Consider the following 10752-nt stretch of genomic DNA (forward strand, 5'->3'; position numbering starts at 1 on the left):
CACATCCAATAAAAATTTTGAGATAGCCATTTTGTTCAGCGTATGGGGTGTTAGTTGACTTCCAGTCACTTTGAACTATTAAAAAGGACACTAGCCGTTTCAATTTCCAATCGAATGAGCCCATTTTGAAGTTTCTACGACAACGCTTTCTATAAAAACCTTATATGCCCCCAGGGCATAAGTTATAACCCTAACCCTGACGGCTGTGGAGGAGTTGTCATCCTCAAAGACCTAATTTTCAGAACTTTCGACTACTTAAAAGAAAATGGCTATTTCAAAATTTTGATTGGATGTGCTTGGGGAAAAGGTGGGCATGAGAGGGGGGTTAGTTGCCCTCCACTCACTTTTGACTATTAAAAAGGGCACTCGCCCTTTGAATTTCCAATCGAATGAGCCCTTCTTGAAGTTTCTACGACAAAGCTTTCTATAAAATCTTATATGCCCCCAGGGCATAACTTACGACCCTTGCCCAGTGGGTTGTGGGGGAGTGTCCTCCTCAAAAACATATTTTCTCTCAGGAATAAACTACGCTGAACGGAATGACTATCTCAACATTTTGATTGCATGTGTTTGGGGAAAAGGTGGGCGTGGAAGGGGTGTTAGTTGCCTTCCTATCACTTTTGACTATTAAAAAGGGGAAAAGCCACTCCAGTTTCCAATCGAAAGAGTCCTTTTCGAAGTTCCTATGACAACCCCTTCGATACGAAGCGCCCTCGTCTAAAGAAAAAAAAATCAAAAAAATAAATAATACATTGTGCCAACATCGTTCTTTACTTAGTTAGCGCGATTGCGTTGCCTATGATACATCTGATAAAACTTTTACAATGGCCATTTGTTGTCTTACAAATTTCAAAAATAGCTCATACGATTGGACATTGAAAGGGCTATGAATTTGGATCCTTACATGTCCAAATACAAATCCTATTGCATCATACCTTCGGATTTTCTCGAGTATATTCAAATTGTTAACAATATCCTTATTATTTTTAACAGTAGCCTATCAACTGTAAAGACGGGGTGCAGACTGGTGCAGCCCATCAACTGTAATGAACTGTTAAGACATTGGCTATGTATCTTTCTAACAACAAATAATATTGAATTTTTTTTATCCTCTTGGTTTACTGTATGCGTTCTAAACACCTCACATTAAAAACTTTCTAGAGCAAAGTGGAAAATCTATTATTCAAAATCGGAAGCGAGTACAATATTCATCAACTAAAAGCTGTGGTTTTCACGAACCATTATATTTTGTTGTCCGATGTCGCGGACATACCTAGAGTGAATTCCTCAATATTTATGATGACAATCTTCGATTGAACGACTTTCTAGTTGAAAATACTCTTTTCTACCTATACAATATAAATTTCGATTCCCTAAGAATGAAATTCTTTAAGCATGTGTGTAAATTTGTTTATTAATAAAATTTGTATGTGCAAAAACACTGTGTCCTTTTAGACGTCTTCTTCTACGTATAGGCAATTATCAGAAACGATAAGTGGTAGCAGCTCGTCAAGTTTTAACTTGTATTCATCTTGGCATGCAAAGTTAGGGTCACGTTTTTTAAAGTATATTCTAACTGCATTGTTTATTAAATATCTTTGTAAAGTCAATAATATAATTCCGATTCATATTTTAAAATTCACGTGCTTCAATTTGCTAATTGGAAGCAATGTCAAACACAAAATTCTCATATGAAGAATCACTTTTTGTAACAACCAAATAAAAACCTGTAGGTATGTAATCAGAGTAGCCGGTATCTTCACAGCGATGTCGTTAAAACAAGACTCATTTATAATTCCAGCAATTGAAGCGTAAACCGGGCTCTTTTCCCCAAAACAATATAAAACCACGACAATACCAGTCTCTTAAAAATAAACTGAAAGCACGTTTAGGGTTTTTGTAATCATGGCAGGATAAGTGTTTTCTCATTAATCACATTTATCATAGTGACAATTGGAGCATAGGAAACCTCTAGCATGAGATTCACAAATCTCTTCAAGACAGGAATTAAAGTCTTTAATTTGCACAGCATATCCTCTATGCAATTTACATGGATTGCTTAATCTGCACTTTTCATTATAGTCATCAGCAAAGGTACAATTCTCACAGGATGACCAGCTGCCCAATGTATAGAAGCATAATGGATAGGTGTAAAACATTTTTCGATGTTGACTGTCTCACTTCCAAAAAGAAACTGACTGACAATCAATAAAATGAATGTCTTTCTAGGAGGAGAAGTGACGTCACAAAACTTTAGACACAATTTATCGACGTATTTCTTGTTGTCTTACAAAATGACCGTCTAAGTAGTGGTTAAAAGTAAGATCAGAATATAATTGTTTTGTTTCAATTAATATATCTATAAATTGAGTAAATGCATCTGGGCCACGACGTAAACGTCTTATGCAATAGTCCAAAGATGGGGAATCAGTTCCCATTGTATCATTAAGCATTACTAGAGAAAATATTTTCCATATAAGAGATAACCCTAGAAAATTATCACTAGAATTAACCACTTTTCCAATTTTTTTAGATTCCGTAAGATTTGTTGGTTCTTAAATCCAGTCGTTTATAATCCTTACACTCTCACTACCAATTATAAACTAAGAATATCGTTAGTAACATACTCACTCCTTTTTTATAGATTGGTTCAGATTGTTCTCTTCAATATATTTCACTAATGCATTTAATCCATCTTGCAATCTCTGTACAAGTATATGAATTACATTCACTTTAGCTGCAAAGCATAACTGTTCTTCAGACTTGAATTTGCTGAATGACATTTCATACCCCTGAAACACCTTGTCCCATTCTTAAGCTAGTCGGCAACCCCTTGTAATTTTCTCTGCTACTTTAGGCACTCTAGGTTCCATTTCGTCATTGCTAGCGATTTCAATATCCAAAAGTGTAAATGCATCCATTACAATATCCTTGACGTTGACGCACTGAGCTCATTTCCAATACTGAAGCAAGGTTACGCAAGATTGCATCATCTTCTGTTACATAACAGCTGCTGACCCTCATGGAAACAGGGCTGCGGTCGTATTCCGTAGAAGTGTCATATGGCTCCCATCTAAGCAGGACTGTCATGAAGACAGGGTATGTCATGGAAATCCTGGGAGGTTTTGTCATGGAGTCCAAAAAAGGGATAATACTTATGCGCAGTAACAGGTTTGGAATTTTGAAGAAGACAATGTACGATATTAGTGGGAAATAATCGTGGTAATATAATTGAATACTGCTTGGGCCTTGTCCGAGGGGGGATTCATTTGCCAAACCAACACACAGACAAATTGCAAAAACAAAAAGGGACAACTATCTCTTGTGCTAGGGGTCATCAGTTATCAGGAGTTTATAGTGCGATTAAATGTAGAATTGCCTCGCCCTCTCAAATTTATATTTGAGAGAAACGAAGAATGGGGTCCAGGAATGTGAAGCGATACCAGGTGTTACGAGAGATTGGCTCAACTAACCTCTTAACCAAACTTAAAGTCATGCCTGGAATAAAGCAAGTTTTCTCATTTGGTATCGTTTGAAATTGCTCGTAGCAAACGTCACGAGGCGTCGTGGAGATGATCTGAGTACAGGGAATGGAGTACATATCTCGATGAAACCTGAAGTAACTTCTTCAGGGTCCTACCTCTTGGGGCGGTCATGTAGGGAATTAATTTCGATACCAACACAAGATAAGAATGTGGTGTTGCGCTAAAGCGCAAAGGTTTGAGGGGAATAGGTGGCAACTGGTAATAGGAGAGAGTATCTACCAGGGCCCATAGTTTGGAAAGGCTAAGGCTCAGTATGGTAGTCAAAACTGCTTAACGATTGTGGGTTGAGGGAACTGACTATCATCTCTTATCTTCCGAAGCAGCTCCTCCTTAAGGGACTACTCCCTAAGGAACTTCCCCCCTCAATCAGGGTTAGTTTCCTCAGAAAGTAGATCTGACAAAACTCAAAAACTCTTCCCCAGGATTTCAAAATCCAGCCCAATCTTCAATGCTGCTGGAATTTTCCAAAATCCGTTGTACTTCTTCCAATTCTGTCACCCGAAAATCTTTACTTTTTGCCAAGAGGACAAGGGCGTCCACCATCCTTTTAATCCCTTTTACTCTTCCGCAGATTGTAGCCGACAAACGTAAATTGCCTGAGATATTAATGTCTGCCATTGCAGATGCTGATGGTGAATAATCACGTATCTTTGACAAATTTTCAAGGAAACGATACGAAATTACATGTTTGTAGGTAGATGTTTAAAACCAAGGGACATGATTATCTGAATTTTTGAATTTGATGTTGTAATTTTCATCAAAATTACTTCCTGGGAAGTTTTTCCCCTTTTTGAAAATTGGACATATTTTCTCAGGCTCGTTGATCCGTGACTAGTCTCAACTTACAGACAAGAAAAGAGGGACTCTGGAAAAGTCTCTAATAAAAAAAAAATCTTCAGCTTGGATCATGCCACTTGTGTTACACAAATGTAGAAAAAATCAATTTCTAAGAAGACAGATAATATTTAAAACAGATAGTGTACTAGTGTTAAAAAAAAAATAACTACTTCTCTTCAGTTCTTGAAGCTCTCTGTTCCGCCAGTCATTCTATTTTGAATGATATATAGGGTTCTGAAATAATGACCCGGCAATAAGTTTACTTGGGCGACATTTAAAAATCAAATATACTGCTGTGTAACTTACATTTTTCACGATTTTTCTTTACTCTCTTGAACCCTAAAATAAAATACATATATGTGCCTTTATAACTTACCATTTATGTGTCTATCGGAACCGGCTGTCTTCATAACATCGTAGGCCTATGCCTACTTTTCCGCTTGATATGTATTAACGAGATGGAAAAAGGAATTTATACTATAATTCTTTTGCCCTACAGACAAATTCAAACAACCCCTATTTTTCCTGCGAAGTGTCAGTATTTTCGTTATGGTAAGAAACCATGGTTGCCACACTTAGTAAAATTTTACTAAATTTACTAAAAACGGACCTGAGTTAGTAAATTTAGTAAACCGAAAGCAAATTTAGTAATATTTTTTAGTTTAGTAATTATTTTAGTAAAATTACCAGAAAACGAATTGTTCGGCTCAAAAAAATGCTAGAATCATTTAAAGTTTTGCCTTGACGGCATTTTCTTGTTTGTCAGGCACGAAAAAATATCAATATCAGAATACTGCAATCTGTTCACAATAAATTACTCTGTAACATACAAAGCCGCGAATAGCAACATAAGGATTGATGCATTAAAGGTTCTTGAGCGCTTCATAAGTGCCCAGACAGCATCCAGTAAGGAGATGGCAAGAAAAAGCCGTCAAGTACAGACAAGGCTTACAAGGCGGTGTATCGCTCGCAATCCGTTTCCAGTAAAATATTTTCTCCCAGTAAGATACTGTAGGAGTCATAAGGCAACTGTTGCCCTTTTGAATTCACTTCTTGCAGGAGCAAACTGAAAACTGTTGTCCGAATCGGTCAATTCCGCAAGAAGTAATTTCAAGAAATAGGACAGCAGTTTACCGACCAGTGAAAATTCACTGCAGGTTGTTGTTTCTCTTTCTCTGACGGTTGTGACCTACTCCCATGGAACGAAAATAAATTAGTAACAGACGTATGAAGGAGTCATAAAAAAGAGGCCCTTCAAGGGGGATATTACTTCTTTATTACGCAAGCCCAGTCCTACCCTCAACCAATCAGAAGTAGCTCCACGCTTTTTAGGGAAAATAAATAATCCACTTCCCCCAACTCCAACGAATTAATGTTGTCAGTCTACGCAGCGACATCTGTAGTTTTAATAAAAAACTAAAAAATAAAATTCTAGTGACAAGCGACAGCAGTAGGTTTATTTGAAGGAAAACGAAAAAAAGAGGAAAAGCCAGAGAAAAGAGAAAAGAAAGAAGAAAAAAGCAAAAAAGATTGTGAAAACCCTATTGATCATCCTCCTAGAGTAAAAAATGATGGTTGACGATGCGCGTGCGGTGGTAGCCGCACGCACAGAACAATTTTTTGGAGCATTTAGTAAAAACAGATGAGATTTAGTAAATTTTTCCTCTCAGATTTAGTAAATTCTTCCAGGCCAGGGTGGCAACATTGTAAGAAATATTTCATAACTAGGACACTAGGAGTAACTGCTTTTTGTCAGCAGATCGTTTTTCAAGCAACTTAAGATCGACTCATGGCAAGTTCAGTTGGGCGTGTCCAAAAGCTCCGTGTTCTTGTTTGATCTTGAATAAGCTGTTGAATTTTCATTGGATTTTTCATTCGTACTAAGATAATTGGTTGGGTAAACTGACAAATTTGGCTAACCAAAAATTTAGTGAAAGTTTAGGATTGTGTGCTGGATTTTTAGAAGAAAATATATTATTTGATAAATTTGTGACTTATAATTTGTTTTTCTGTTAAGATACTGCAGGAAAGTTGATGAAAATCCTCAATTACATTGCTCCCCAAATCATGATCGGTGTTTTTTAATAAAAATTCATAAAGGTTTAAAACGAGAAAAAGATCTTTGAAAGAAAGAATGATATATACTGATTTGGTAAAGACAATGACAGTTTTCCATTCCTCCCTCATTCACAGTCTTCTTAATACCCTCTTCTGAGCTAGACACATAGAAGCAAAGTTTTTACTTCAGTAAATACAGAAAACTTGTTGTCATTTATTATCAGAGTAGCTTACAGTCTTATCTATTTTCAGCCCCCCCCATCTCTTGTGTCTGTAAGCTATATAGCCCTAGAGTGTACATAAAAATTAAGTAATTTTTGCTGGTGTTAGGTATTTTGTAACAATTTTTCAATAACAGTTGGCAAAAATGCAAAATATTACCAAAATTAGCATTAAGGAAGAGCTGGGACCCAGTCAAATATGTAAATTTGCAATTTATTTATTACTTTGATAGGTTAAGCGTGAACACGCCACTTAATAGGCATTTTAACGTTAATTCCAAATATGCAAAACAGTATGGTTGCAATTGTTTGCAGAAGAAGCAGCACATTCTATACATTAGCTTTCGGACAACAACGTTGTATATCTCAGTGGATTTTGTTTTGGATTTTTGCTTACAGCATCTTCGGGATGTACCCAATGTGTCTCAAAACGAACGATGATATTTATGAAATTTTCTCTTTAAACATTTCTGATGGGAGAAGTTTACTGAACATGAATCAAGAAACAAAAAAGTTCATAATTCATTTAACTGCATGCATTCAAATGACAGCATTTTCAGCTTAGAATATATAAAAAAAATATCATGTGCTTCCCAAATACAGATTGGTTGTAGATAGTGCAGTCAAAAGGTTAGCTAATATTATTTCATGTTTTATATAGTTAAAGGGACTAGGCCTAGGCAATGGTTGAAAAGACAAGTTTGTATTTTTACATTCTCCTACAGGGAAAAAGTGCATTCAATAAAATCTTGTCAGATGTACTTTGAAGCCAAGAAACAGATCTATTTTGCCTTTTCTTCTAATCCAAAGTATCTAATTAATGTTGTCTAGTATAAGCTTAGCCTCGAAAAAAATAAGGAGGAGGAAAATCTTCCAAGAAGATAATTTCCATGGAATCTGCTTGTAATTGTTGAGACAGTATATTGGGAAGCAGGTCTAGCGAAAGGAAATCTTGCAAATGTTTGATCTGTGTAAAAGAATGGTCTTCAAATATTGTTAGCAACTCGTATATGACACAGAAAGTCATTGCAATTCGTCTCTTAAAACACCGGGTGCTTAGCTTTTGCTCAATATGTGCCCGTCCATCCTAAGAAGAAAGAAAACGAGTGCATTAAACGTACTCTTTTATATACTGTATATGGAATGTCAAACTGGAGATGCTACAGATACCGGGACATATACCCGCCAGACTGGTTATTTCAAGACACCGCTATTAACAATTGGAACGCAAAGAGAAGTTTTCATTGCGTTTACGGTATTTAAACTATTGTTTCTTGGGGTTTAGGGGGGGAGGTACCTAGGTTAGTTTAGGTTACGTATTTAAAATATGGTATGCTTTACCCCCCCCCACCCCCTAATGTGCAAATATATAGCCCAAATGTGTTTTTATTATATATTCATCGTATTTTATTTTATTTCATTAGCATTAACCAAAGTTTACTTCTTTAGCAGTATATAAAAGAGTACGTTTAATGCAGCAGTAGCGAAGAAACTTACGATCTTTGGCTAATTGGATTTGTGCTGGATGTAATGTTGTCACATAAATTTTTCTAAACACATTTTCTAAATATATTGCTTCTTTTCAGAAGACCAAATAAAATTAAATCCATGTACTGATTCATGATATATTTATGTTTTTAGGTAAAAACAGTACTGGCACTTTAGAAACAAAGCACTGGCAAGATATGATTGCAAAACCAAGACAAACAGTACTACAGTGGCATCGACTTAAACCAGAATGACTCAGTTAATTCTAATCATGTGGTTGTTTTCATATTACACATATGTGTTTACATGACTGGAAAGTCATAGCTGTTTGTCCATTATCTGAATACTTCAGTTCTTTTGTTTGTCACAAAATATGCCTAAGAAACCCTTCATTTCTTTTTCCATTTTTTAGCATCGCTTTTATGATTCAAAATTCTATTCTCTTGTTTCTCCATCTGATTTAGATTGCATAGTCTTAATTAATGTCAATGCTGCCAGATATCTTATTTCTTGAAAATATTGGTGGTTAAAAATATGTTCTTTTTTTCAAGTTTAAATTTAAGGATCGAATCGAAATCACTTTATTTTCAAATTTCGAAAGTAATGAATGTAAAAAAGAAATGACAAGCAAACACACAAGTTCTTAATGGCTGACAATTTGATACGCTTCAATCAAATCTGTCATAAAGTCATCATGGGTACACTGTATGGGAATGTCATTTATTTAGTTATGCACTATTTTTTTATACTCAGTTTTCGACTAATTTTACTGATTTTTACCCAGGTTTTTACTAATTTTCGACTTATTTTCGACTCGGTCAAAAATTTCGGGGGGGAGGGGGGTTCAAACTGGGTAACCCCCCCCCCCTGGATACGGCCTTGCAGTATTCTCTACTCTTAATCAAACTTCCTATATGTTCCTAGTATTTTTAACTTCCCATAATTGTTTTTTTTTTTAGCTTAGACCTTTTCATCGTTTTTTCTCCTTTTTTGATAATTTTAAGAAAAATTTAAAAATATAGAATATACTGAGAGTATTACGATTAAATTCGTGGGTATGATCGAGAAGGAGCGTATGTAGCTGTATTGGGCTCTGGCATGTTGGTGCTACTATGAGTTGCTAGTGGTAGTTTCAGCAGTAGATATCTTAATATAAAATAGAATGTTTCTTTCAAATATATGAACTGTATGAACACACATCTTCAATTTCTTCCATTTTTGCTCACATTTTTACTACCCTCTCCAAGCAGAAGTTATGAACATTTTAATAATATCAGCCAAATGGAATTCAAATAACAGTTAGTTTATGATGATTTTTTTTTTATAGCTTTCAGCTTATTTACAACCATTTTATTATTACAACCATTCTAATTTTATCTGATCCCTTCAAAACTTTCCAACAAATTTTTAGACTGACAAATTTCCGAGCAAATGAGACTGGAAAACTACGTGACTGAAGAATAAAATGGCATTCATTGTTTTTATCTGGTTTAGAAAAGAGAACGGATAGAGTAAAACTTGTCAAGTAATCTCAGAGTTTCCAGAAAGGAGGAGCACATAAAGAGAAGAATTTCATTCTGTCGGCTGCAAGGTGGTCAGAATCTTAATTATACCTAATTATGTTGTTAGTGTTGTCTAACAGAGTAACGTAAATAATCTTCTTTCTTAATGAAAAGATTAGAAATTCCAGATTGAACGATATTTCAATTTTTTATCAATCTTACTGAAAGATAATTATCAGTTGGAATAAACTACGAACAAATAGACGTTCACAACTATCAAATCTGTGGAAATATACCCTATAATATTTGCATACTTGTAATTCCTTTTAACCCCTTGAATGATTTTTCAATATTCTAAATTTTTACTTTTTTAATTTTAAAAAAAACTTCAATGATCCTTTTGACACCTTCAATGACATTTTCACTAGAATATATATTTTAGAATCATTGAGCTATATAAAAAGCAGTCTAGATATAAAATATATAAGATTCCAGATTGACTTTGCCTGTTCCTTGTCTAACAAAAAACATTTTTCAAGCTTCTTGTTGCTTTCTTCTATTTGTTCCGCCCGAGCCATCGGATCTTGTAAAAGGCTTTTGCTTCGCTTTGACGGTACTAAGGCCTTTGTTCTTCGAATAATTTTTTTTTTCTCTCGCGTTTTACTCTCCTTGCTACTACAATGATTATTTCTTTATTTTATATTCAACAACCCTGTCGTTGGTTCAGAGATTATTTTTGTGACAATTTCATATTTCTAATTTTAGTTGTTTATTCAGGAAAAAAGAGAACACTATAGATCCTAAGTTCGAACGGTTTAAGCGGAAAAAAAATACCATTTGAAAAATTTAGAATTTTCTTTCGCCACCTGTGAATTAGATGAACAGTGAAAATTGCCTTGTAATGAATGAACGAATGAATGAGTTTATTCAGTGACTTATCAACAAAATAGAGCATAAAATATCAAAAGCTAAAAAAAGATAAATTAACTGAAAAAAACAAAGAAATAGAAAATGCAAAGAAATAGAAAAAAACAAGAAATAGGCAAAATCCATCAAAGGGAAGGTAGATGAGGAAGAAAAGAAAAGAATAAGAAAAGCTGA

General features: G+C 34.9%; 1 protein-coding gene across 1 annotated transcript in view; it reads left to right on the forward strand.

Moving 5' to 3' along the window:
- LOC148953159 (synaptotagmin-7-like) overlaps positions 1 to 8459 on the forward strand; it is a 107022-nt gene extending 98563 nt beyond the window's left edge. Inside the window, exon 5 of the mRNA XM_089087890.1 lies at positions 8303 to 8459. Coding sequence (XP_088944016.1) covers positions 8303 to 8403 — 101 coding nt within the window. The 3' untranslated portion in view covers positions 8404 to 8459. The remainder of the gene's footprint in view (positions 1 to 8302) is intronic.
- The last annotated feature ends 2293 nt before the right edge of the window (positions 8460 to 10752 follow it).

This window comes from Artemia sp. Qi Xiang Cuo, chromosome 4 (genome assembly GCF_049724085.1).
Source record: "Artemia sp. Qi Xiang Cuo chromosome 4, ASM4972408v1, whole genome shotgun sequence".
NCBI lineage: Eukaryota > Metazoa > Arthropoda > Branchiopoda > Anostraca > Artemiidae > Artemia > Artemia sp. Qi Xiang Cuo.